This window comes from Leptosomus discolor, chromosome 17 (genome assembly GCF_034619465.1).
Source record: "Leptosomus discolor isolate bLepDis1 chromosome 17, bLepDis1.hap2, whole genome shotgun sequence".
NCBI lineage: Eukaryota > Metazoa > Chordata > Aves > Leptosomiformes > Leptosomidae > Leptosomus > Leptosomus discolor.
In genome coordinates, this window is record NC_141407.1 from 17,781,512 (window position 1) to 17,808,354 (window position 26,843).

The following is a 26,843-nucleotide window of genomic DNA, read 5'->3' on the forward strand; positions in this document are numbered from 1 at the left end:
GGTCGGGAAACTTCGCCCGAGGGAGTGTCTTTGAGGAATATAGATCTAATTTCTTCTGTCACCGTTCAGGGAGTTTCACTTTAATCGAGGGCACGGGTATTCCCCTGCCAAGGAGGAGCGGGCATTAGGAGGCTTCCTACTGACCAATAATCCTCAGAGCGGGGTTGAAATGAGGATAATTACAGAAACAGGACAAAGGAAAATGCATCAGGAGAAATGCACAGTCAGATGCAGAGCCCTCAAAATTAAGGATATAACCAACCCCCTACAGAAATCACTATTTCCAGGGCCATCCCAACTGACTAACAGCCCCCTCCCTGCACGGCCAGCGGTTCCCTGTTTCCTCCTCGGTTTCAGAATGACTGCAGTTAAGGTAACCTCAGGGTCTGGGCATCGCTGCAGCCTCTCTGCTCATCCAGCACTGCCTTCCTCTCCACCCTGGCTGGATGCCGGATGCTGGAGCTGCCTCCTCGACATCCCATTCCCCGCAGCGACCCTCTCCTGACTCCTTGCATCTCTCCATCCCCTCATCAGCCTTGTGACTGCTCTCCCTGTGATGATTATTTAGTCCTGAGAAGCAGGTGAGATGCAAGCGGCATTGAAGACACGGGATTTAAGAAGCTGTATCAAGTCAGTGCTCGTAGGATTACAGAGGTTTATACCTGGCAACATATCCAAACATTGACCTAGGATTTAAGAGGACACACGCGCTACAGACCACCTCTCAGAGGGCCCACGCCCCTCTGGTTCCTCCTTCCACACCAGTATAGCTCAGGAGTATTCAAGGCATGAGTCAGAGCCCATAATATCTCAGAACAGCTTTAAAACCCCTCAGGTTTAAAAAGCAATAAAAATTCTGTTGGATGGGAAGAAGGGATGCTTTTACCCCCTCCTGGTGTTGGGGCTTTATTGGAAGTCACCTGTCCCCAAAATAAGCAAAAGATTTCAGGAGCAAAGCTCAGCCTTGACATAAGCACCTGAAAGCAGGCGGCGTTTCAGGCGCTGAGCCGAGGAAGCCCCTCTGCCACCTTACAGGCATCCTCCCTTTCCCTACGTTTCCCCAGCATGTCTGCCTCTCCCCGTTCCCAGTCTCCCCTCCCTTTCTGTCCAAGCGTACCCCATCCCACAGGTCTCCCCCCCTTTCTCCCACCTCCTCCCCACCTTCCCAGCCGTCATTAAGGCTCTCTCTCCTCTCACCCCCTCTCCTCCAGGTTTCCCATCAGGTCTCCTTCCTCCCCAGCGTCCTTTGTTTTCCCCATCTCATCTAGTCCCACACCTCTTGCCTCCTCCTCCTCACCAGCCCCTGCAGCCCCACAGCCCCCTGCCCTTCACATCAGCCCCCTCCAGCCTCTCGCACGGCCCCAGCGCCTCGGTCCGTCCCGCACCTCCTCTGCCCTCCATGTCCCTCCGCTCCATCTCGCCGACCTTGGCCACCCCCCGGCACCCTCGGCTCCCCCACCTCCTCGCAACCACCTCCTGCTCTCGGGCAACCGGGCTCTATTTATAGCCGAAAGCGGCTGTTTCGGGCCGGGGTCACCTCGCCGCCCGGGAAGCAGCGGCCATCGTCACCGAGGCCAGTGAAAAGCAACGGGCGGCGACAGCCATTTCAGGCAGAGAAGATGTCCCGGGGTGAGGCGCCAGGCCGGGCAGCGCTACCGCACGCGTGGGGCCCGGCCATGGCGCCCGCCGAGCCCCTGCCCCGGCATCTTTGTTCTCGGCAGCCGCCCTCCCTCCTGCCTGCTGGAGGGCACCCTCGGCCCCCGGGGCCTGCTCGCACCGCCGCTGCCTTCCCTCCCTCTCCCCTCCGTCCTCCGCAGGCAGCCCCGCCGCTACCCGGGGCCGGGCCCTTCGCCCTCCCGCTCCGGGTGGGGGCGGCCCGACCTGGCGTGAGGGGAGCGGGGAGAGGCGGAGGGGAGCGGGGGGGGGGCCGCCCGTGCGGCGGCGGGGCCCGGAGCCGGTGACATCTGCCGCGGCGGCGGGGAGGGAAGGAGGGAGGGCGCCCCCCCCCCCCGCCCGCCCGGCCCGGGCTGAGGCCCGCCGGCAGGTAGCGGGGTAACCATGGCAACCGGCGGGGCCGCGCGCTGCCGGCGGTAATCCGCTCCCCCGGGCCGGGCCGGGCCGGGCCCGCCGCCGGCTCCTCCTCACGGCCGCCCGGGTGCCCCCCGCAGGGCCCCGGACCGCCCCACCACCACCCCCACCCCACCCCCCGCCATGCTGGGGCCTCAGGCGGCGGCCCCATGCCCGGCCCCTGGCAGCCTGCCGGGCCGCAGGCACCCGGGGGCTGTGCCCCGGCTGCGGGGAGGCCCCGGGGACAGGGCAGGCTGCCGCGGGGCCCCTGCCACGCTGCCCGCTCCCTGCCGCTCTCCTCACCGCCCGAGCCACGCCAAGCCAGCCCTGACATGTCTCCCCCACGGACCTGCCCTGCCTGAGAGCCCGACAGCGGCATCCACACGCCTCCACGGGCGGCCTCCTCCGCCCGGCCGGCTCCTGCTGCCAGTGGCCGGCTGGGTCTCCGCAGGCCCCTGCAGCCGTTCCTCGGCTACGTGGCGTGTGGAAACCCATCATCGGAGGGATTCGCAGGCAAACCTGCAGCGCTGAGGGGCAACACTGGGTTTTCGGCAGGGCAGCAGGCCTACGGCCGGCGGCTGCCATCCGATCCCCTCGGCGCTGCCCCGCGGTGACCTCCACCCCGAGCCCCTGCGAGCTGCCATCGCCCCGTGCGAAACCAGACTCCTAGCCCGGGGCAGCCTCACAGAGAGAGGCCAAGGGATGAGCAGCAGGCTCCGTATAAGGGCTTCTCGTCCCTGCAAGCCCTTCCCCGCCTTGGGCTCTGATTTGGGAAAATCTGGGGGGATTTAATCTGAGCTGCAAGCCAGGGAGTCAGCTCGCCAAGGTCGGGGTGCACTCAGCTCTCTTCGGGCCGACTGGGGTGGGCACTGCTGGAGGAGTCGGTACCTGCCCCAGCTGGGCTCAACAGCCTGGAGGGTCCTGGCTCTGCCCTGGCACCGGCTGGGAGGGTCCTGGCTCTGCCTCCTCCAGCAGGGCTGGCCGCTCTCCTGGCGCCCGGGAAGCTGCCCCTGCTTCGCTGCTCCACGGGGAAGCATCCCTTTTCACAGGGGGGTACGCTGGAGGGCCATCGGGCAGGGGGTGCTGGAGCAGGAGCGGAATGGGAAGGGAGCGCCGGCTGCTTTCTGCTGTGTTCAACGGCAGATCAGATGCTGCCCTGGTCTTCGCGCGAGGGCTGATACCAGCCCAATTCAGCTTCCTGTGAGTCAAAAGCCGCTTCCTGCCGGCAGAGCCCTGCCTGATAATGGCTGCGCTCTGTTCCCTGGCCAGGGAGCAGACCCTCGGCCCTCGCCTCTTCTCCCACTTCCCACATGAAAGCGTTCGTCTCCATCTCCCAACTACAGCATCTCCCCCCACCTAGTACAGAGTCACGTTAAACTCTCGTTTCCTGCGGCTGGCTGGAGGGCTGCTGTCACCCTCATCCCCGGGACACCCGAACGGGAGGTCTGGGGCCAGCTGTATCGAGCTGCCCCTCAAGGTCACCTCCCTTGCACACAGGAGAGAGGCAGCATCGTTCGCTCTGCCTGCGCTCCTGCTGCCCGCGGGCAGTGGGGCACAGCCACTGCCCCCCAGCCAGGTCAGGATCAGGGTTCCTCAGTCCCACGCCGGAGCGAGCCGCCCCACGGCACGACTGCAGGTTCCCCAGCCCGCGCCCGGCAGCACTACCTCTGCGGCAATCAGCCGTCCCGCGCCCTTACTGGGAGCCCTCAGTGGTTCCCGCTGCTGTATGCGCAAAGGTCCCATCACATACCTGTTCTGAGATTAGCAAACTCGGGTTTGTGTTTTATCTGGGCTCTTTCCTCTTTAAGGTGCCTTTCTCATTTCTTACAAGTTGTGTTTTGTTCTAAGGAAATTTCTGTTCTTCTGAAAGAAATTATAAACTGTGACGGGGAGCGGACGTGCTCGGGAAAAAGCAATTGGACAGAAACTGCGACGTGCAGCAAGGGATGAAATCCTGCCGTGCCGGCAGAGACATCCCCGTCAGGTGCTTCAGAGATGACACCCCGGGTCCACCTCCCTGGGCAGCCCACCGGCTGCCTCCTGCGCCCGGTGCCGTGGGCACCACCGGCTGATGGAGCGGTGAGCGCGCGGAGCACAGCCCACCTCTGCAATTACTCCTTCTGCACAGGCTTCGGTACCGAAACAGACGTTTTATTTCAATATGGACTCTTACAACTTTTGATCAAGAAACTGTTCTTGGTACTTCTCATCTCTGGGAAGTCAGCCCTTGATTGGCTTCTATATTTAGACTTCTCCAGGGCTTTAGGAAGTTCACTCCTCATGGTATTTAGGTGTAGGATGAAAGCAGCTTTTGCGGGGGATATGTTAAACCACAGCAGGCTCCCTCTGCTAATGCTGCGAGGAGAAAGAAGAGCTAGATTCCTCAAACTTCCCTCTTCCTCTTGTCCCTCATGCCATGGGCACGGTGTGTGCCTTAGAAACAGGCACTGGGGAAATGCTCAGCTGAGAACAATATCAGCTGTATTGCTCCTAATAAAAAGAACCCATCAGAAGAATTTGGGAAATGCTCTCACTTACAGATTTAGCTCTTTTTTTTCTCCTAGATATATTTTGCTGGGAAATTTTTCTGATCATTTCTGGTTGAAAAATGGAGGGAAAGCAGTTGCTAAAATGTTGATGGTGTTTCTCTGCGCTAAGCATTTCCATGTCATTTTGCACGAACCGCCAAGCAAACACGAAACCCCATCCTGCACTTACAGCTACAGTCCTACTCACTGCAGCAAAACCAGCCCCGGCTCTGCTGATCAGCTGAGCGTCACTCCAGCCCCGGAGAGCTCATTTCTCCAGGGGAAACCAAGGCACAAAGAGTAAGTCATTCTCCCAACGCAACGCGTTGACTCAGGCCAGGAGCCGGTGGGCTGGTGTGCCCGAGGCCCGGCCACCAGCCTGCGCTGGGTGCGTTCGCGTTGTTTCTCTGCCCAGAACCATACACAATACTTGGGTTTTTTGCAAAGTAAATACTTCCTTGTGAGGGGGAGCCGGGCACGTTATTTTTAGATGGCAAACAAAGCTGAGGTGTATGTCTTTCAGTGGGGGGCAGGCGCCTCTTACGAGCGAGCTGCTCTTTTAGCAGCCGCAGCTGAGCCGTGGAGATGGGTCCAGGCCTTTGCTCTGACCTTGGCTTATTCCTCTCCTGGCTCCTAGGCCTGGGAATGAAAACACGGAGGCCTGGGAGGAGCGAGCCTGGAAATGGCAGCCCTGCCTCCCGCTGCGGAGAGGGCCCAGGTAGGCTGCGGGCTCTGCTGCGGGGCGCCCTGCCGGCTGGTGCCGAGGGGAGGTGGGTGGGCGCGGGGTCTGGTGGGTGGCTGCTCCCCTGGGCAACGGGGCTGCCCTCCATCCCGGAGCAGGGAGGAGAGGCCTGGCAGGCAGAGAGGCTTGCTCGGATGCCTGCTGTGCCCAGGAGGCAGAGGACATTTTGCACCGCGCGGGAGAGCAGAGCTGCCTCCCTGCGAGCACCGGGCTGCGTGCCGGCAGGGGAAGCCAAGGAGCAGCTGGATGTGGCACGCAGAGGTAAGCGCCGCGCTCCCCAATAACGGTGACCCCACGCCTGCCTGCCAGGAAGGAGCGGGGAGCCGGTGCTGCCCTGCCTGCGCTGCCCTGCGCTGCCCTGCCTGCGGGCAGGGTGACGGGGCAGGCGACGCGCAGGCGGTCTCAAAGGTAGCAAAATACCGGGTGCCGTGGAGCAGCCGGAGCACCGTTTCTCTTGGGTTTGGTGAGGAAGGCTGCTGCGACCTCGTGAGCAGAGCACCCGACTGACCCACCCAGGAAACAGCTCCCCCGGGACCAATGTCTTCCCACCCATCAACCGGGGACCACCGCACTGCTGGGCTCTGCGGCGTGCCGTGACCTGTGCGGGAGAAGTGCCGTGCCGCGGCTCGCTAGCAGGGAGGGTATCACGGACATTATTATTTGGGGATTATTATAACGTTGCAGGAATGTTTTGAAATGGGCAGAGTTAAAATGTGAGTTTGCCTATTTTTTTTTTTTTTTTAATAAATCTGCAAAGACAGGTAGCAACTTCTTAATGTCATTTGGATCTTGTTCTAGGTGATCTGGGGGGCCACGCTACCAGGGTGGAAAAAAGGTAAACTGCATTTATAACTAGAAGAGCATTTATATTCCATAGCATCCTGAATCTAAAACTAGATATCTAAAAAATACTGAAAACATATAGCGGTAACACAAACTCAGAACTTGTTTTGAGCTGACTCTTCCTTGAAGTAACTAATCGCTGCGAGCCATCTGCACCGCGCCGAGGCACTAATGTAATACAGATCACCACCAAAGCAAAGCCTTTCGAGTCAGAGGGGGACGAGGCACAAGCCATGAGGTTACCTGTCACAGCAAGGTGACCCCTCTCTTCCTGGGAAAAGACCCAGCAGTGTTAGGGCAGGCAGGCGACACCATCATACCTACAGCGAGGACACGGTGATGTCAAAACGAAACTAAGTAGGAGGAGGCACAGAGGAGCAGCAGCAGCTCAGCTCGTCAGTGGCAAGTAAAATTATGTAAAATAAGTTACAAATGATGCTACTGTGAATCAAGGTCAGGCCAGGCTGAGAGGCTGAGCCCTGGATGCATGGTGTCCTGGTGCCAGCTCCCTGCTCCCTGGCAATGCAGAGTACGTGGGCCACAGTCGGGGACTCCCCCAGGAACAGCAGGACGTGCCCCCAGGAAAATGCTGACAGCTCAGCAGCCACTCGAGGGGGGTCAAAGGCCTGCACGCCCTCCCCTCCCAAACGCAGCCTCCTCGCCAGGTAAGGGCGCTACAGGACTCGAGCGGTGCCGTGGTGCCGCAGTGGCTTGAGCACAGCCCGTCCCCAACACCGGAGCCTGGAAATGCCGATCTCCCACTTCCCACCCGAGCACCACCACGCCGCTTGCTGCCGCTCCCCGTGAGCGCAACCTGGCCTCGAGAATACCACACCTGAAACGGGGACGGTGCCAAACCGTGACGGTCATGTCGGACTCCATCACCCCCCTTGCCAACACGAGACCCCACCAAACCACGCAGCAGCCGCCCTCGGGGAGAGCCGGCGCTCCTCGTTCTGCTGGGCTGCACGCGCGGCTCTGCAAGGGCAGGGGGTCCTCTACAGGGCGCCGGGGCAGGGGGCACGGGAGAGAGGCGTTGATGGAAATCTGTTGGGTCTCTCCCTGCGTTCAGGTAAACCCTCTCTGTATTCTGGCTTGTTTCCACCATAACCACACTAGGTGGACCCCAACTCTTCCAAAAGCTGAGCTCTGACTTGTAAATAATGCCCAGGAAGGATTCCCCGTTCACCTGGGATGACCATGTGGATTTTTTTGGAGCTCTTGACTGAAACTATACGTGGGGGGAGCAGAAGTCAGCCTGTTCTTTATCGCTCTGTCACGGTAATCCATCACAGAGACCCCTCTCCCAGGTCTGACACAGGCCAGCGATGTCCCATCACATCTGGTCTAGCTGCAACATCCCCGCAGGTTGGACACGTGGGTCATACGGAGCAGCCTCACATCTGGGTCCCCCTGGTTTTCTGTGAGCCTGTGTCTCCAAACAGGGATGCTACTGGGAGCAGAAGAAAGGGAGGGCAAACGAAACGGGGCAGGGAAGCCAGACAATTAATATAACCTGCCCTCTGCGTGAGGAATAAATTGGCAGCTGACAGGTTATAATCTGTGCAGGCAGGAGCTTCACAGGAGAGGTGAAGGCTCCATTGGGGGCCAATTGGATGGTTAATTAGGAGGACAAAGCAGAGGATTCGTGAAAATGTTTATGAAACGGTGCTTGGCAAGGGAGCCTCTGAGAAACGCTCACCAGAGAGGAGCTGCTTTTGGTTAGGAGGAGGAAACACGAGGGTGAAACAGCAGAGCCGAGCACCGAGGGAGAAAATAGCAATGCAAATGTCCGTTAGAAGGACGGGGGATTCCCAAGTGCAGTGCAGAGGAGTTCAGGGAAGGACCCTGTGACATCTAATTTTTCTAGAAATACATGGGCTGTGTCCTCCCTCTTCCTCCTCCCCCCCTAGTCCCCACCCCTGTGACCAAAAGGAGCCGGGGCAGCGCGAGCAGCCTCTCCGGGTCGCTGGCAGGCGGCCGCCGCAGCCAACCAATCGGCCTCCGTCCCCCGTGCAGAGCAGGGCACGAGGAAAGCAATTAAACCGAAGCTTTGATTAGGACTCACAGATGACTGCTTGTGTTAGAAATGCCTGAGCTTCTTTAAGCGTCTTGGCGGTGGCTGGAGCCGGCCTGATCCCCCCATCCCCTCCTCGGCGCGTTGCTGCTGCAGCAGGAGCGTGACTGATGCTCTCTGTCCCACACACGGCTCCGAGAGCTCAGAGGTAGGAACCAGTTGCTAAGAGACAGGACTGTACTTTCCAGCCCACATCCAGACCTTTGTCACCAGCTCAAGGGCTTTCTGCTGGATCAAAACGCCGGGCGCAGGTGAGCGGGAGCAGGCAGGCCTCCCCCCAGCCCCGCAGAGACGCCTGGTCCCGGCTCGGCGAGCCGCACGACCGGCATCCGAACTGATGATGGGAACGACAAACCCAAAAGCCTCCCCAAGGGATGAGCTCCCCTGGGCTGGCTGCTTGTCCCAGGGCTGTGAGACTGCAAACTGGAGCGCCCTGTCCAGTGCGGAGGGTACTCACAGCACCGAAACCCAGAAGGTTTTGGAGGTCTCGACAGCGTGGATGAGTGGATGACTCAGGGTTTGCTTTGAGATCCCTCCTTCCAACGCAAGCCAAGCCAGGAGTCCCAAACTATTCTCCTTTGGGGGAGCGGGGCATGCCTGACGAGTCTGGATTCCTTTTTAGCCCAGAGATCCCAGCACACAGACCCGCCACCCTGTCTGGCAAGCGGAAAGCCCAAACTCTGCCCTGTCTTCCCCAGAACGACACCCCCCCCTCCTCTCGGCCAGGAACGGGCCCGTCGGAGCCGCTGGCATCGCCTCTGCATCGGAAGGGAAACGCGTCCTTCTGGGCTGCCGAGCCGAAGCCGAGCAAGGACAGGGAGAAACCATTCACGCAGTGTCTCGGTTTCCCGCCTGCTGTTCCGTGGAAGGCCCTGCGCCGCGCTGGCAAGACACAACCAGCCTCCGCTTCACTTTCGGTGACCGCTGCCTTAATCTCAGACACGCAGGAAAGGAACCGTTAGGCCAAACCTCTGCTCTTGCCGTCTGCTCCCGTACACACGCGCACACAGCCTGCAGCTATTTCTCCTCAAATAAATTGCCACTCTTTGGCACCAGCCATAAAAGTGGAAGTCAGCAGCGTTCCAACAAAGACGACGATTTTGGCCAACAGGTACCTGCCCTCGCTACAATCAGCTAATTAAACCAGACACCGAGACCCAGTGGTGGCTTTGGCCCATCTTGATGCAATTCTTTAGAGGTGGGCACAGCTAATATGAAATCAGGGGAAGGTAATTGCTAATTTGCACTGAAGAAAGAGATATGAATATGCATTCCTCTGTCACGGCAATGCAGACAAGCTTTTGCGAAGCCAGAGCATGCGCAGGGGCCGGGCGAAGGGACACCCTGTCGATGCTCCTCCACGCCTCTGTGGTTCCCCTGCCATTCGTTTGTCCACAGTGTAAGTTCACAGACTGCTCATGTCAGGCCTAACCTAACAGCAAAAGCAAAACCGAAGGAATTATATTAGCAGGAGATCATTGCTGAGAATGGCTTGGACAAAGATATTCTTGAGAAGGTTCTCACTGGAGGGAGTGTGGCCACCTCTCCGGGGCTCTGCTGCTGCCCTTAGTCAGCGAGTGAATTCCCCTGCCTGCTCCTGGTCCGAGCGAGCCCCTCTGAGTCACAGCCCATGAGCAGAGGCGAGAACAGCTGACCTATCACTCCTACGGACAGTCCTCTCAGCTCCTCCTTAATTCAGGGCCCCGGGGGCTTGGACCCTTCTTCCTTTGCAAAGGTGGGGGTAACCTGAAGGGTCGGAACACCCACACCTTGTCAGACCTAGATTTCTTTCCTTTCCATTTTCACCTCATTTAACGAGGCCTGGCAGAGCTGTGCTTTGCCTGTTTGCTTTTTTACCTTCTTCAGAGCAACACCCACCAAGAACCACAAATCTGAAAGCAGTTGTGGGGTGAGGGAGATAACCTTCGGATGAAAGTTACCCCAAAAACGCTGTTCCTCTCGCATCAGCAATGCTGTCGATGTTTCTGGAATCACGTAGGATGTACAGTGCAGACGGCAGAGAGATTTATTCTTTTCAAAACTGCTCAGACATGTACCAGGGGACCAGGACTGGGAGGAGCTGTGGGATGCGGGACCTTTGCTGATGAGACTCCAGGTCCCACAAGCACCGGTGGCCAAAGCCAGTCCCCGAGGCTGAGGCTGTCTGGGGATGGGGGTCTCTCCAGCTGGAGCCGTGCCACGTGTGCTGTACCACAATACTAACGACCACGGTGGGGCTGCCTTATAATCGGGCTTGTAGTCTTGGCAGAAAAAAGCAAGGACTGATTGAGATGCTATTTTCCCCCCTTATCCCTAGAAGCGGCTTGAGCAGTGTCCCAGGGGGGTGGGAGTGGGCTGGAGCTGGAAACGGGCTCTGCTGCCAGATCTCCTGCTCCTGGCTCTGTGAGGAACTTCATTCTGCCGGTCTGCGTAACTGCAGATCGTCAGAGCTCTTTAAATTCACCTTGGGAAGGTACTGGAGGCTTTTGCTGCTGCCTGGTGAGCTTCAGCCAGCTCTCAGGCCCCAAGGACTGGGTATTGCTGCTGTGGCTCCTACCACGAGCAGCTTCCGAAGTAAAAACGGTGGCTGGCATTGTGCAAGCTTGGAGCCGAATCTGGAAGGGATGTTGATGGAGGAGATTTTCTCTAGACCAGGTTGGATGGGACCACGCACCGGGGCCAGCATCGTGCCAGCCTCCTAAGCGCACATGTAAACATAAACCTGCCATCGGTTCAGCTCCTTGGAAAAGCCAGCGCTGCCCCGCACGCTCAGGAGTAGGCTGTTTCACGGCAGGTGAAGGCTCTGTATGCTCTAAGTGAGGCTCGTGCTATAGAAGTAATAGACAATTTCTCAGATAATACCCTCAGGCGGATTTGCCTTGTCTAAGGCTCTTCTGAACGGTCTCGATGTATTTTTTTTTTATCACTTGAAGTCCACAGAAAGTCTAAGTGGTTATTCACATCGTGAAAACCTTCTGTTGACTAGTGTTCTTAGAGGTTATAGATGTGCAGCTTTTTGGGGCACTGAATATGGGCATTGAAGGGTCCTTGTACCAGGAAAAATGTAGCCTCTATTAGCTGTTGGAGCAGCATCTTTCCAACATGCCCGGCTTCTCAGCTCAAGCGTTCTGCCACTGTGCTGTGCTGTCCCAAGGCCTGGCACTGCGGCTTTCACATCACAACGCTCCCTCTCTGCGGAGCTAAAACGTCCTTAGGGACCGGCTGTATTGTGAGGTTTGCCCGGTGTCCCGTGTGGTGCTTCTCCTGCTGCCGGTGAAAGGCCTCCACCCATTTCGCTTTTTGGCCTCACCGATGCTCTTTGTGGCGCTGCCCCCGCTCTAGGACCTTTCCTGGGGTGAGTGTCACCAGGCCCGACTGTGGAATCGTCTCGGGCATCTGGCGCCAGGGCAGCCAGCGCAGGTGAACGGTACGTGGACCACAGCAGCAGCCCACCCGCACACAGAGCTGCAGGAGCCCCAGAACCTCGCGTCAGCTCTGCCGGGGATGGGGAGGAGAGCAGGAAAGCAAAATCAAACGTGGGCAGCGCTGCAGAGCCTACCCGAGCCCCGAGCCGCCGCGCAGCAGCCCCCGAAGGGCCGGTCTGACGCCAGGCTTCCCCTGCCTCACCCCGCAGTCCTCCCGCCTGCATCACGGGCTGCCAGGACGAATCTGTCCTGCGAGGCTGGCCACCGCGCCGGAGTTGTGACAAGCTCCCACCACGCATGGCGAAGTACAGCGTTGATTCCGAGAGCGTGCGTAACCGCTCCCGCAGCTAATGCCCGAGCCCAAGTCTGAGGCCAGCCCTCCCCTGCACGCCCTGCCGCTACAGCCAAACCCATCCCCATGGCCGGGGCTGCTGCCGAAGCGCTGCCCCTTCCCCTGCGCCCTGTCTCCATCCTCACTCTACGTTTGTATGAGAAAGACTGTCTAAATGATGCTAAATGCTTAGGACAAGAGGGACACGAGATTATAATGAACTGCATCTTAGCACCTTGTCACGAACAAATCCTCCCACAGTTCTTAGCAAATCTGGGGAGAAGGGAGAGCCCTGCGCAGCCAGCGCCACCGGGGTTCGGTCCGGCCAGCAGATAACGAGGTGTTTCACCCCTTAGCGCCCGTTAGCTGCATGAAAGAAGGGCAGATCTGGGCACTTTGGGCTGTATCCATTGTCTGTGCTGCAGTAGCACACAAAGATACTCTCCTCCTCCTCCCCAGTACAGCCTAAACGCGTTTTTTTCCCCAACTCCCTGACCTAAAGGATGCAGCATCCAGCCCGTACGTGAACAGGGCCGTCAGACAACAATGTCCTACGCTGCTAAACCTCGTGTGTTTCTCTGCGCAGGATTGGGGTTTTTTAATTGTATGTGTTAAATGTCCAGCATCTTTGGGACATTCATCTGGGAAAAAGAAATCTGAACAGTCTCCGTGCCAGACATCCGTCCGCACTGCTGTTCCTATTCCCAGTGCATTCTTTGAGAAGACCACCATCTGCTCTGACCACCACCTCGGGCAGATGCCCCCTTCTCAGTGCACAGTCCCAGCTCTCAAGCCACCCAAATCTGATTAGGCCTGTTCTGATGAGAGGCCTGGAGGAGGGCAAGGGAAAGTTACTCAGGAGAGAAAATAATAACCACATGTTAATTACGTTCTTGCTACAGATGCGCAGAAAATACACAAACCAGCTCAGGACGCAGAAGCCAAGAGGAACAGCTCCACCGGTTGCTGCTGCGGGGTTATTATTTTTGGGGTTTGGGATTTTTTTTTTTTTTTTTCCAGAGGAGGAGTGGCCCCAGCCCTGTCAGGGGAAGGAAAGATCTTATCCCCACCGCTGCCCTCTACGCGCTCTTTACCACCTCTCCTCTAGCTTTCACTCCCGGTACCTCGGATTTCCTGTAGCGACCTGCAGACACAGCCGAGCAGCACGCACCTCCCGCCTCCCCCTCCGCCGCACCCGGGCTCAGTGTGTTTTGCCTGTCTCTTGAGCCGCGGGACAGTCCCGAGCACGGTCCTTCTCTGGCAGATGCGCTCCAAGAAGGACGAGCGGACAGGACGAGCCGTATCAGGTTGCCGAGGAGCAGAGCCAGGAGAAAGCAACCGAAACGCCTCTCTGCTCCAGAAGTATTTGGGAAAAGCAGCTGAACAGGCATTAAACCAGAATACAAGCTTTACCGTCGAGCAAAAGGCTCATATCAGCTTCGTGAATTATTTGACTGCACGCATGAGAGAAATGAAATACACCCACAAACCAGCCCAAACCACCGAGGATGAGGAGAGCACTGAATTACGAGGAGCTGAAGAAAATCCCTGCCAAGTTATCTCTAGATTTGAGAGCCTCTTCAGGCAAACCCAAAACGCAGCAACTGCATCCGTCTGAAACGGTCCATGGGATTCCCAGCAGAGAGGGGCACGGAGGGGTTCAGCAGGGCCGGGACAGAGGGACCAGCAGGCAACAACTTCCCAGTGCCGGAGGATTTTGGGGAGCACGATGACTGGCCTTCCCGACAACTGGTGGCTCTGGAAAGCACCCCCGGCCCAAACGTCCCGCAGGCACCACCGGCGCCGGGAAATAACCGCTATTGCCCCCTGGAAAATTCAGTTGTCCCCCGAGGGCATGCCTGCTTTTTGTTTGCTGCTTTACAGGAGCCTGGGTGTATCCCCTCTCTGTAGCCTGCAGGGACTCTGCCACCGAAGATGCGGGGGCCTAGACAAGCTCCTCGCTGAAACTTCATCTGTGCGGAAGCCCTTGGGGAATCCGCGGGCTTGCGCCGGCCTCGTTGAGCTGCTGACCCTAGGGACTGGCTCACGGACAAAGGGGAGGGGGCGTCTAGCTAGCAGCAGGGTCGAGGGAGTCTGGCTCGGCCTCTCTGGGGTACCATGACTCTGCAGCATTTGGAAGATCTGGGATAGAGTCGCCGGCTAGATGGAGAGGACCCGGGGGAAGTGCTGGATCTGCGGAAGGGGGTACCGCTCCTAATCCGCCCTCGGCAGGGGCTCTTTGGGGCGGGGGGGGGGGGGGGGGGAGCGGGAGAGGAGGGCTGCAAAGAGATCTCAGGGAAAAAAAAAAAAAAAAAAATTGCCAAGAATTTTTTTGGGGCATGGCATGGGGGAGGGGGTCTGCAAGGGGAGAAAGAAAGGCGCCTCTGAGCACCACGAAGGGAAAGGGAGAAATAATGACCCTTCCCCCTCCCCCCAATAATAAGGCAGACCAGATGGGAGGTAAATAGTGCGTTTAGAAGCATTTGCCACAGATGGGCTGCCCTCAATGGAAGCATCCTCCAGCCACATCAATGCTGGAGTCTGTGTGTGCACAGAAAACACTGCACCCTTTAGAGCAGCGGCAGCAGCAGCAGCAGCAGCAGCAGCGGGGAGAGGAGGGGAGGGACGGGGACGGGGCGGGGGGGAAAATAATAAAATAAATCCCTCCCGGAGCCCTTCTGTGCCCGCTGGCCCGGAGCGGTCCCCGGCGGAGCGGCGGGCCGGTTTTCCCCCCACACACCCCCCCCCCACACCGGGGCAGCGGGGGGCAGCGGGGCTGGGGGAGCGCCGCGGCGGCGGGCGCACCCCTGAGCGCAGGGGCTGGGGGGGGGGGGGGGGGGGGGGGGGTTGGGGGGCGCGAAAGTTGCGCGTTCCCCTCCGCGCCGGGGGAGCGGAGAGCGCTCGGGACGGGAACAATGGGGCGGCGGGGCAGCCCCGGGGCGGCGGCGGGGCGGGGAGGCAGGCGGGCAGGCAGCGGGCAGGCAGCAGGCAGGCAGCAGGCAGGGAGGGAGGCGGCCGGTGCGCCCCGCGCCGGGGCGCCGAACAATGAGGCTCCGGCGGGGGAGTTTCCCGGGACGGCGGCCCGCGGGCAGGCGCGGAGGGGGGGGGGGGGGGCTGCCCTAATCCGGGCTCTGCCGCTGCCCGCACCCCCCCTCCCCTCCCGGGGCACCGGCTGCAGCGGCCGCGCCGGGGCGGGCAGCGCCGCGGGACGCCGGGGCCGGGCGAGCCGCAGCGGGCCGGGATCGCTCCGCTCGGCGCGGCGGCCGGGGCGCGGCGGCGGTTGGGAGGTGGAGTGGGGGGGTACCGGCGCCCCCTCCCCGCCGCTCTCTGCCCTTGACTGCAGACCTGTCCCCGGGCGTGGGGCGGATGGGAAATGCCGGGCGAACGTGATCGGACGGGGCGGGGAGGGCGGCGGAGGGGCGGGGGGGGGGGGGGGGGGGGAGCGGCGGGGCCCGCACCGGGAGGAGGCGCGGCCCCCCCGCGGGGGCAGGTGCACGGCGGCGGGCGCGGGGCACCGCCGCCCCCCCCCCCCCCCGCCCCATCCCCCGCCGGGAACGGCGGCCGCACCGGATGGGACGGGGACGGGGATAAGGGAGGGGGGGGGGGAGAGAGGCGGAAGGTGCGAGGCTCCGGGCGGGCGCCTCTCCCCATCCGCATCCCGGGCGGGTCGGGGCGGCGGGGGCGCGGCGGGTGCCCCGGGAGCGGCGGGGGCTGCGGGAGCGGCCGGGCCCCGCGTCGCACCCCGCATGGGGCATGCGCGCTCCCGGCGGCCGGCGGCGCGGCGGGGCTGGGCCGCCCGGTGCTGACGGGACAGGGCCGGCGCGGCGGTGGCGGTGGCGGGGACATGGGGCCCCGGGGGTGCCCGCCCCCGCCCTGGGCAAACCCACCCATCCCACCCCCCCTCACCCGCACCCCCGGGGAGGACAGACAGACACGGACAGGCAGGCAGACAGACAGACACAGAGCCCCCGGGGCACGGAGCGCACTAACCGTTCCCGTTTTCACCGGCACATATACCACCACTTGACCCATCTTCGTCGCCTCCCTGGTGCCGTTTCCCAGGCGGAAGCCCTTGGACCGGACCCAGAACTGGAACTTGCCTTTCTCCCCCCCGCCGGAGCCGCCGCCGGAGCCGGATCCCCCCTGCAGCACCTCGGCGATGCGCTGGTACTTGCTCCGGGTCACCGTCTTGGTTTTAGCCGAGTCCCCGTAGGTGCGCAGGCACCAGTCCCGGAACTGCCGCCCCAGCTCGCTGTCCCCGGGGCGGCTCCCCCGCAGCAGTAACGGCGGCTTCGGCATCGCCCGGCCGGCGGCGGCGGCGGCGGCGGCGGCGGCGGTGGCAGCGGCGGCGGCAGCAGCGGCGGTGGCGCCCGGCCCCGCGCCCTGTCCCGGAGCGCTCGGAGGGGCAGCCGGGGGCGGTGCGGCGAGCCCGGCCGGCGCTGGCGCGGCGCAGCCCGGGACGGTCTTGCGGGGGCGACGGCCGGGATGGAGCGGGGCGGGAGTGATGGGGTGAGAGGAGAGGGGGGGGTGGTAGCGGTGGGGGTGGGATGGCCGCGGCAGCGAGGAGGAGGAGGAGGGGTGGGGGGTGGTAGGGAAAGGGGGGGGGGGGGGGGGGTGCGCCGGTGCTCGGACAGCGAGCCGGGCGGAGGGAGGCACCGGCGGCGCCAGCAGCAGCAGCAGCCGCTCCTGTCACAGGATCACAGGCGGCTCCGGCTCGTCCCCCCTCCCTCCCTCCCTCCGCCCGCCCGCCCGCCCGTCCCTGCCTCCTCCGCCCCCCTCCGGCCGCCTCCTCCTCTCAGCGGGATCCCACCTGTTAGAGCCGCCGTCGCCGGACCCCCCACCCCCCCACCCCGCTTCTCCACCGCCACCGATTCCCCCCCACCCACCCCGTCCCCGGGCCCTCGTGTTCCGCACCGGCCGCCCACCGCTCCCCCGCCGCGCAGCCGGTGGGATGCGCTCGGCCGGCCCACCCCTCCCTCCCCTCCGCACCCCCCTCCCCGCTCTCCGGCCCGGGCCGGGGAGCGGGGAGGGGGGTGCGGAGGGGAGGGGGGGGGGGGTGTGGGCCGGCCGAGGCGGGGTCGAGGGTCCAGGTGCCGGTCCCAGACAAAGGGCCGGCGGGGCGCGGACGCACGTGTGCGGCGGGACGGGCCGGCGGGGGCGGAGGCGGGCACCTGCCGCTGCAGAACCGGGGAGGAGCCGCCGGGGGCGGCGGGGGGGGGGGTATCCTCCACGAAACGGGTCTGAAACGAACGGAACTGGGAACCGGGAAGAGCCCTCGTAGCGCCCTCGGTCGGGTTGAGCCGTAAAGGTTATGAATTGTCCCGCCGGAGAGGGGACAACCGCATCCCCCCGCCCCGGGGCAGCCGCGGTTCTGCGGGAGACAAAGGCCGGACCCCGACGCCCCGGTGCATCGCTCCGCTCCCCCCCCGCCCCCAACCCCCGCAGCCATCCCCGCCCTCCGCTGCTGGTCCCTGGGCAGGAGCCGGGAGAGCAGCATCCTCCTCCTCCTCCGGGAGGCGGCGGGGGGCGGCTGTCCCGCGGCGTGACCCAGCCCCGCCGCTGCGGGGGTGGGCCCTCGGGCCACGCTGCTCTATCTCCGAGGGACCCCGGTCACGGCTGGCCCCGGGGGGGGAGCAAGATGGGGGCCGCCCGTCCCAGCCGGCAGTTGTGGTTCTGTGTCTCCCCGGCAGTCGCAGGCGTGTGCGGCCCGTCTGTCCGTCGGTCCCACGCGTGTGCTTCCCGTCCAGCAGTGTTGTGTGTGCTCCCAGGCTGCTCCGTCGGTGCCACGCTTGGGCTCCCTGCCTGTCCATCAGTGCCATGCATGTACTCAGGTCTGTCCATCCGTGCCACGTGTGTGCTCCATGCCCACCCACTGGTGCCACGCGTGTGCTCCTGCTCTGTCCGTGGGTGCCACACGCGCTCCCTGTCTGTCCATCAATGCCACACATGCGGTCCCAATCTGTCCCTAGTGCCACACGTGTGCTCCGTGCCCGCCTGGCGGTGCCACGCGTGTGCTCACGGTCTCTCCATCAATGCCACACATGTGCAATGTGTGTGTCCGTGCCTGTCCGACGGTGCCACATGTGTTCTCTGTGCCCACCCAGCAGTGCCACACGTGTGCTCTGTACTCACCCAGCAGTGCCACGTGTGTGCTCTGTGCCCACCCAGCAGTGCCACGCATGTGCTCTGTGCCCACCCGGCACTGCGACGCGTGTGCTCCGCGACGGCTGAGGGCACGGCGGAGGTGCATACCCAGGGCTGCCTGCATGGTCAGCAGCGGCAGGGCCGGCCTGAGGATGTCGGAGTAGGAGCTGGGAGCCTGTGGGAACCTGGAAGAGGAATTTGATGTGTCAGGGAGTTGGCCGAGGCCGGTGCTGGAGGTGCAGGGCGCGGTGGTGGCAGAGCCAGCCTGTGCACAGGCGGCCGTGGTGCCGCACGCCCAGGGCTGGAGGCAGGGGGGAAGGGGAGGGCCAAAGGGCTGTTTTCTGTGCTGCCCCTCGCCCCGTGCCAGCCACACTGTGCCCCTCCAGCAGACCCCTGAGGTAGGACTTGAATGCTGCAGGAGCCGAGCCAAGGGTTAGCTGTGCCAGAGGGAGTACGGTGAAAACAGGGGATGTCTGTGACATCAAAGCATTGAAATTAATTCTTGAAATATGCCATTGTAAATCGTGTTGATCCTTGCTACCCCACTGTATCTCTGGGCATCTCTCAAAAAATTCCCAGTCTCACCATCCAGTTTGCACTGGGCCCAATGGGATGCTGATGGAGAGGGACCTCTGTGGTTCTATGACTTCTGGCGCCCACAAGGTCTTCCCCGTTTTGGGTTTTCTACCCAAAGGCACATAATAGAGGACACCGACAGGAACTTGCTAGTGCACTGCAGTATTCTTGCTGACCACTAAGAATAAGATGGACATCCTTTCCAGCCTCAGTCAGCCATGGAAGCACAGCTTCCTGGGGGGACTGCTGCGAGGAGCAGTCAGGGGGATGGAAATGGCAGGAAAGAGAAGGATATTCTGCACAGTTGGGGCTCAGTGGGCAAGTTTCTCGCAAAGGCTTTGCGGACAAAGTCAGGCTCAGCTCTTAGCCTGCTCTGGCATGTGAGAATCCCGCCCGCCCGGTGTGAAGCCGTGACCAGCTGAACTCAGTGTCCAGAACCAGCTGGCACTGGGGTGGCTGTAGGGGTGAGTGGGATTTCCTGGGAGAACTCGTATGAATAGGCTTTGCAGGAGGTGCGGCAGCAGTCGGCTGTCCAGGAGCGCCAGGGAAGCACTTGGTGCTGGAGTCCAGCTGATTTGCAGATGTTGAGTGAGGAAGAGAGTAAAGGGACACTTTGCTTTTGCTGAGGAGTTGCTCTAGCCAGGGGTGATGCTGCCTTCTTCACCGTGATCAGACCTCCTGGCTGAGGTCATCACCAAACTCCCCACCTCGCAGTTCCACCACTCAGGAGCCAAGGGAAAAGGGAACGTCCTCTTGCACTGCTGTAGGCATGGACAGACGTCTTCTCCTACTTCAGCCCACCCTTGTGAGGCCGAGGTAGGAGATTGCACGTCCGTCAAACCTGGATATTTTCACATGAACAGCACCAATTTTATCACTGCCAAATCACAGTGACCACCAAACGTCAGCTCCATCAGCGCAAAGCAGAGGGGTCAGCATTGTATTTTCCAGAATGATTGACAGAGACCCCTCCTTGGCATGATCGACACTTTGCGGGGTAAGACATGAGCTGAAGAACCTGAGTCTGACCCAAAAGAGGGGAAGGAACTGGTGGAGGGAGGCTCGAGGAGGAGTGAGGGGCCGCACGTGGTGGTCGGTCACGGACTCCCTGAGCCTGCTCGCAGACAGCAGCTTTTGGGTGGACACGTACTTGGCACGGGGTGAGCCAGTTACTCCGGCCACATGGTAGGCATGGCTGATGGAAGAGAAGGACTTTAGTGGTCTTCCCTCCGTCAGTGACTGTCCTCTGTAGAAAATTGCTGGAAACTGCAGTATTTCCAGTGAATAACCGTAGACTGGTGTACAGCACTCACTGGGCTTGATGCTTTGCTTCCTGGTCCTCTAGATGTGGCGAGCTACGTCCCGCTAGCCTTCTCGTGGGCTGGGTCTCTCGCCCGCCTTCCCCCTGGTTTGCTCATAGTGGCAGTTAAATATCTGGTCTGCTCTTTGATGTGGGTAGCTGAATCTTAAGAGAGATTCTGTCAGAAGGTTTGGGGGTCTGCCAAGAAAGCGATAGAGAGGGTCACTCTGGAGAGCGTGGAGAGGAGTCTCCCCAGTTTGGGAAGGCAGAGCCAGCCCAACCAAGACCTGTTATCCTCTGAATGAGGATTTGGGGAAGACTGCTCACGCACAGGCTGAGTGTTCAGATAAATATTTTAGGTCCCAATCCCTCACAAATTCAACACTTTGCGTGAGCAACTTCATGACATGCCAGGTTATAATACACAATACTGAGGCCACCCTTGTCCTTAGAGACAGGGGAGAAAAAGTGGAAGTGTTTGGTGGCACTGGACCTTAAACTGCTGGTTCTGCGTGACAGATCCAGGCTGGTGGTCAGCACCAGGTATCTGCTGCAGGCTTTCTTGCAGATGAACACGTGGTAACTCCAGGTCCATTGCTATTTGTACCGTAGAAATAAAAGTTGTTCTTAGTAACTTCCAACAAATATAAATTAAACATTTGTTCTCTGTAACAGTTTTACAGGTTGGGGTACCCCAGACACTGAACTACTGTATCGGCTTGTGATTTTTCTCTCACATACATAAACCCGGGGAAATCAGGAATTAGTGATCATAATGCCTAGAAAATGCTTAACTGGAAGTATCAGGGCAGCTCAGCTGAGATGGGAGCTGGAGAGGGAAGGCCGTGGTGTCTCTGTAGCATGGTGAGTGTCCAGAGAAGGTACATGGTGTGTGCATAGAGGTCCCTTCTTGAGGTACAAGAAAAAGAGATGATCAACAAAAGTATGAGTCATCCAGACTGATAAAACCAGATAATTTCGTCCATCTGGTAGCTAACTGGAGGAGTTTATCACCAGAGAGAGAGTTTGTGGGTGCAAAAGGACCAGGTGCCTATTAGGAGGAGAAATACCTGGGAAGGTAGAGATTTAAGAGAGAGAAGGGCAAGATAAGCACTTGTGCTTTAGAGGTGGGTCTCAAACTGATGGTCAGGAGTGAGAAAGATGCTTCCTTTGAGGATATTTCCTTCCCCAGTTTTTCGCCATAGCACTTGGGCCTTCCTTTGAAGCGGCTGAGGCTTATCAGGGCCAGGGCAGCCCAGCAGCCTGGAGGGACCGGCTCAGCTCGGCCATATTCCCGCGTTCCCTGTGCTTCCCGCAGCCCAGCACCGCGAGCCCTCCGCCTCCGCTCCCAGCCTCTGCTCCGGCTGCGAGCCTGGCTCCTGCCTCGGCGGGAGAGCTGGGTCTGGGCCGGGTGGGAGCGGAGACCCCCCGCCAGCCGTGCGGGGCCGTGCCAGGGGCTCCCTGGGCCACCCTGGGAGCGGGGGGTGGCAGCAGTGGACACTTCCCAGCCCTCACCCCGGGCACCCCTCAGCTCCGTTTACAGCTTACCTGGGAGGGTGGTCACTGGGCAGGACCCTTCTCCCCGAAGCTGTTTTAAATGCGATTTCAGAGCTGGGAACGAGGGCAGCCAAACGCCCCGTGCCAAGGCGTGTGCGGCCAGCAGCGCGTGCCCCACCAAGCCCCGCTGGGGAAGGCGCCTGGCAGTGTCCCCAGCTCCGCTGGTGTGGTTGGTCAGCACCTGGGTTCACACTGGAGTAGGACCCAAACTGGAACCATTTACCAAATACCCTCGTGTGCTGCTGGGCGGGGTAAGAGAGGCAGCGGCGGGTACAGGGGGAACCGAACCCGTCAGCGGACGGGCCCTGGTGCCGAGCTGCTCCAGGTGAGCTCAGGAGGGGGTCACCATCCCGTCTGCCGGCAGCGGGGAGCGCTTCCCTGGGAAAGGGCAGAGAGATGCGGAGGTGCCTACGGGAGCACTATGGATGAGTGTTTGGCTCTCGTAACTTCCGTCATTCAAAGCCGGGCAGCCGGTGTTCCCCGGGTGTCTCGACTGCCTCTGCAGTCAGTGCAGACTGCCTCTGCCACCATGGGCGCCGCCCGGAACCCACCGCTCACCCGGGGCTTCGAACGCGCGTCCTGGAGTGCGGGGAATCGCTCGCTGGAGCTGCCTCGTTCTTTCCATCAGACACAAAGGCAGCCCGCGTGTCTCGCGCAGTCTGTGCCTGAGACGTTCCCCGACCCGAGGCTGGATGGGAGAGCTGTGATCCACCAACGTTACAGCTGTGATCCACCAACAGGAGAGCTGTGATCCACCAACGTTACAGCTGTGATCCACCAATGGGAGAGCTGTGATCCACCAACGTTACAGCTGTGATCCACCAATGGGAGAGCTGTGATCCACCAACGTTACAGCTGTGATCCACCAACAGGAGAGCTGTGATCCACCAACGTTACAGCTGTGATCCACCAACAGGAGAGCTGTGATCCACCAACGTTACAGCTGTGATCCACCAATGGGAGAGCTGTGATCCACCAACAGGAGAGCTGTGATCCACCAATGGGAGAGCTGTGATCCACCAACACTAAAGCTGCGATCCACCAACGTTACAGCTGTGATTCACCAATGGGAGAGCTGTGATTCACCAGCGTTACAGCTGCAATCCACCAATGGGATGCGGTCAAGAAGAAGGAGAACCATCCCAAATTGTCTCGGGAGAGTCATTCCAAGAGAAGTCTAAAGCCTCTGGTGAAGCCCCGGGCTGCTGCCTGGTTCTGGTTGGCCCTGTTGGGAGAAGGAGCCTGAAGGAGAGCAGGGAGAGTTTGCTGGATCGTTTGGAGAAAGGAGAGTGGCCGCCAGAGGAGACTCGGCTCATTGATCCCAGCAAAACGGAAGCTGAGAGAAGACACATTTGTGGACGATCAAGAGAGAGACACGAGGGAGTGACAAGGACTAAACCCCAGCATAAGAACGAGCAGGAATGAACAGACTATGTATAAACCCATGCTTGAAATGAGGAGGTGCTGACCAAGCGTGGGAGCCATCGGTCTCTACAGGAGCGATCTCAGAGGAGAATCGGGGAGAGAACCTGGCCGCTGCGAAAACCGAGCTTGGTCAGGCTGTGAATGACGTGGCACAGTGTGGCTGCCTGTCGCAGCGGGGCACTGGGCACTGCCTAAGGTCCCCTCGGGGTCTCTGTCTGAGAAATCAGTTTTAGTTCCCCTGTAGTTTTTGCTAACTCTGAACCTAAGCAATGAGATTTTTCCAAGTAGAATTATTCTTGACTTTAATCAAAACCTAATTTAGATCCAGGTCAGAGCACAGAGTCATAGAATCACAGAATGGTTTGGGCTGGAAGGGACCTTTAAAGGCCGTCTAGTCCAACCCCTGCAGCCAGCAGGGACATCTTTAACCAGATCAGGTGGCTCAGAGCCCCGTCCAGCCTCGCCTTGAATGTTCCCAGGGATAGGGCTTCTACCACCTCTCTGGGCAGCCTGTGCCCGTGCTTCACCACACTCATTGCAAAAAATCCCTTATCTCTAGCCTGAATCTGCCCTCTTTTAGTTTAAAACCATTCCCCCTTGTTCTATTGCAGCAGGCCCTGCTGAAAAGGTTGTCCCCATCTCCCTTCTAGGCCCCGTCAAAGCAGCAAAGGGTTGTCAGCAAAGAGCGTGATTCCTCCTGGAGCCGATTGGATTTCAGTCCATGTCACAGCACCAAAACATCATGTGGAGTGGCTTTAGCTCGGGAGAGGCCTGGGACTGACACCAGCGGAGGAGCTGGAGTTACGAATTGAACGGGGCGTTGTGGAAATAATAGGCATTTTTCCCACCTTCTTATTCTGTCTCCAGCTTCAGAGGGCTGGGAATCAAACCACGTGGCTGCTCAATTGATGTGCTTGGGGAAAAAAACCACAGGAGGAGTGCCGGAGCCTGAGTGCTGTGGTGAGGACCGAAATACCCACCAGCTGCCAGGGCTGTGTGGGAGCCCGGGACAGGAACAGCCAGGGAGCTGCAGATCAGGACTGAGCTACATTTCCAGAGCTGCGTGGGGAAGGCTGATGGCACCTGCCCACATCCTCTGTGACTGCACATGATGCCACATCTCCCTCAGTTTCAAGATCAGCAAATTTACCCTTCTCTGCTTTTTTTCTTCAGGAGAAAGAAGAAAAAAACCAACTGGGAGAGCCCAGATTTCCAGGATAGGCTGTGCTAACGCGGTACAAGCTGTCACCAGGCGAGCCTGGAGGAGATGGGATGCCCTCTGCAAGCTGGAGTTCTCATTGTCTGTGTGGCAGAGGACAAGAAGGGAAGCTATATGAACCAAAAATAGTCTTGCCATTTGGGAAGTGAAACTGTGTTCCTGTGACCTCTCACTCTTGTGCGTCTGTGCAGGGCACTGGGTCGTTTGCTCCACCGGCGGAGAGGACGGTCCCCTCCTCCCCTCCAGGTGTAAATCCATCCCTCCAGGCACGTCTGTTGGTCTGTTCTACACACCACCACCACCCCCCCATCCTCCTCCTTTGAAATCCTTGCCATGGGTGCACTCCAGCAGCATCTGCAGCTGCAAACATCTGGATGGGGCTTTCCCATGAGCCTGTTTACGCTGCTCTGAGGTCAGGGGTTTGCCGTGGGTTCTGAGGAATCCCCGCTGCCTCTGCGGGACTTCTGGGCACAGCTGGCATGAGAGGCAAGTCCCTGCTGGGGTGGGCAGCTCCAGTCCTTTCAGAAGGGCACTGCGAGGTGGGGGTCTGGGCTTGAGCTTAAAACATGCAGATGCTGGTGCTTAAGGGCGTTGCTGGCCGGTGGGGAAGGGAGGAGGCAGCAGAGACCTTGTGCCTGGGAGGGCTGCCTGCTCATCAAGGCCCCCTGGAGAAGCTGGGTTTAAATTTCCAGTGTGCTGGTGGGCATGAGGGGCCTTGTGATGATATTTATGGGTGGGATTTAATGGGCTCGGGCTGAATGCTGGAAACCTGCGCGGCAGCGGGATAATGAAATTCCGGCTATCCTCCAGTCTGGCTGCATCCCACCTCCGAATAAACGCTCTGCCACAGCTCTTGGCTTAGCAGTGGACGCTCGTCCTTGTGGCTCATCTCTCCCCTTCCCTGCCCGGCAGGTGCCCAGCGTGGTCTGCGCAGCGGCTGCTGTGTGGGTGCTGAGCGCAGAGACCGTGCTGCTGGTGGCCGTCCCTGAACAGGCTCCCCGGTGCCGTACGTCTCCAAAGGCTCGTTACCACCAGACCTGGAGAGCCTCACCTGCGGCGTCGCCCCCGAGGGACGCTGAGCACGAACAGGGCTCATTACCGGTAACGGGACGAGCGCTGGGGCACCGGGCAGAGCCAGGCCACCAGCCTGCAGGGCGCTGCTGCTGCCGCTGATCAACTTTTTGTGCCAGGCAGCGCCTGAGCGAACTCTGGGGCGGTTTCTGTTGGGTTTATCTGGGAGGTGCGTGGCTGTTTTTTCGCCTGATTTCCTAGAATTTTCTTGGGGATGTGGAAGTCAGGTCTGGTCCCGGAATAAGGTGGATTCTGTGTCGTCCTGGGGCCGAACGGGTTAATTTTTGTGCTTCTCTCCCCAGCTCGCTGTGGACTCTGGCTGGGACAGAACATCTGTCTGTTGCTATGGCTGCGGTACACTTGAAGGGGATGACTGGATAATTATTGCAAACATCCATCCTGCCTGATGCGCTCCCGGACCCTCCTGCCCCAGCCAGGGGGAGCGGCCGCCGCCGGAGCCCAACTCCAGGCGCAGGGATCCTGCCCAGGGACGGCCGCGTTGGCAACACCTTTTCATTTGCATAATTAATGAGGCCGAGGCTGCAGGGCTCCTGGGAAATCCGACGCAGAGCAGCAGCGATGAGATGGCATGGAGGGCTCCAGCCTTCTCCGCGGCTCGTTGGAGCTCTGCTCGCTGCTAACGCCCCGCTCCGGAGCTCCCGGGGAGTTGTTCTCCCGTTTCCATTCGTTTGCCACCCACTTCTGCCGGAACAGATTGCTCTGGGCCCGATCCTGCCGTACCTCCTGCTGGGCGCAGGCCCCAGGCCTGTCTGCGGATGAGCAGGACCCGGCTGACGTGGCGGTGGCATCCCCGGGTGCGAAGCCCCCAGGAGCCGTCCGCTCCGGTCAGGGGCCTCGGAAGCTGCGGGGTCCTGGGTCGTGGCATGGACCCAGGGCTTCCCCAGCTCCTGTCCCCTGCGTAGGCTGCTGCCTGCTGCCGGCAGCGCTGCCTGCGCTCCCTGCCTGCGCTGCCATCGCCTGCAGCTCAGGGACTTGCTGGATCAGGCTGGGCTCGCTGCTCGCCCCCGCAGCGCCCAGGCACCATGCTGTGTGTGCAGCCGCGGTGCCAGCGCCGTGACCGGATGGTCTGTCCCCCGGCGACAGCCACCGCTGGGGAAAGGTGGGCGGCTGCTCCGCGGGGTGACCCTCCTCGCTGGTCCCCGGTGCGCGGTGGAGCCCGCTGCCAGCCGCTGCCTGGTGATCCACCCGGGATCCCCGGCCTCACCTGGCGGCTGCACACGCTTTCCTAGCGGTGCCCGTCTCTGGCATGCCCTAACACCCTTCCTCCCAGCAACTCCTCCTCTGCTCCTAGGAGCCAGCCTGCCCCTTCGCCTGCCCAAAACACCCACGTCCCCTTTGTTCCTGGTGTTGCTGCTGTTCTTTTGCCTACTGGCATTTAACACTGCCCTGGATCTAACCCTGGGGGTGTTCAAAAATCCGGATCCAGACCTGTGTGCTCTGGATCGTCCCTGCTTCAGCAAGTCCCACCTTGGAATTTAGGGAAAAAAATGATGCAGAAGGTCCCCTTCTGACCAGAC

The 26,843-nt window shown here is 60.5% G+C and overlaps 1 protein-coding gene across 1 annotated transcript in view; it reads right to left on the bottom strand.

Annotated features, from left to right (window-relative positions):
• NOL4L (nucleolar protein 4 like) overlaps positions 1-16,312 on the bottom strand; it is a 61,211-nt gene extending 44,899 nt beyond the window's left edge. The window contains exon 1 of the mRNA XM_086474658.1: positions 16,004-16,312. Coding sequence (XP_086330784.1) covers positions 16,004-16,312 — 309 coding nt within the window. The remainder of the gene's footprint in view (positions 1-16,003) is intronic.
• Between the last annotated feature and the right edge of the window lie 10,531 nt (positions 16,313-26,843).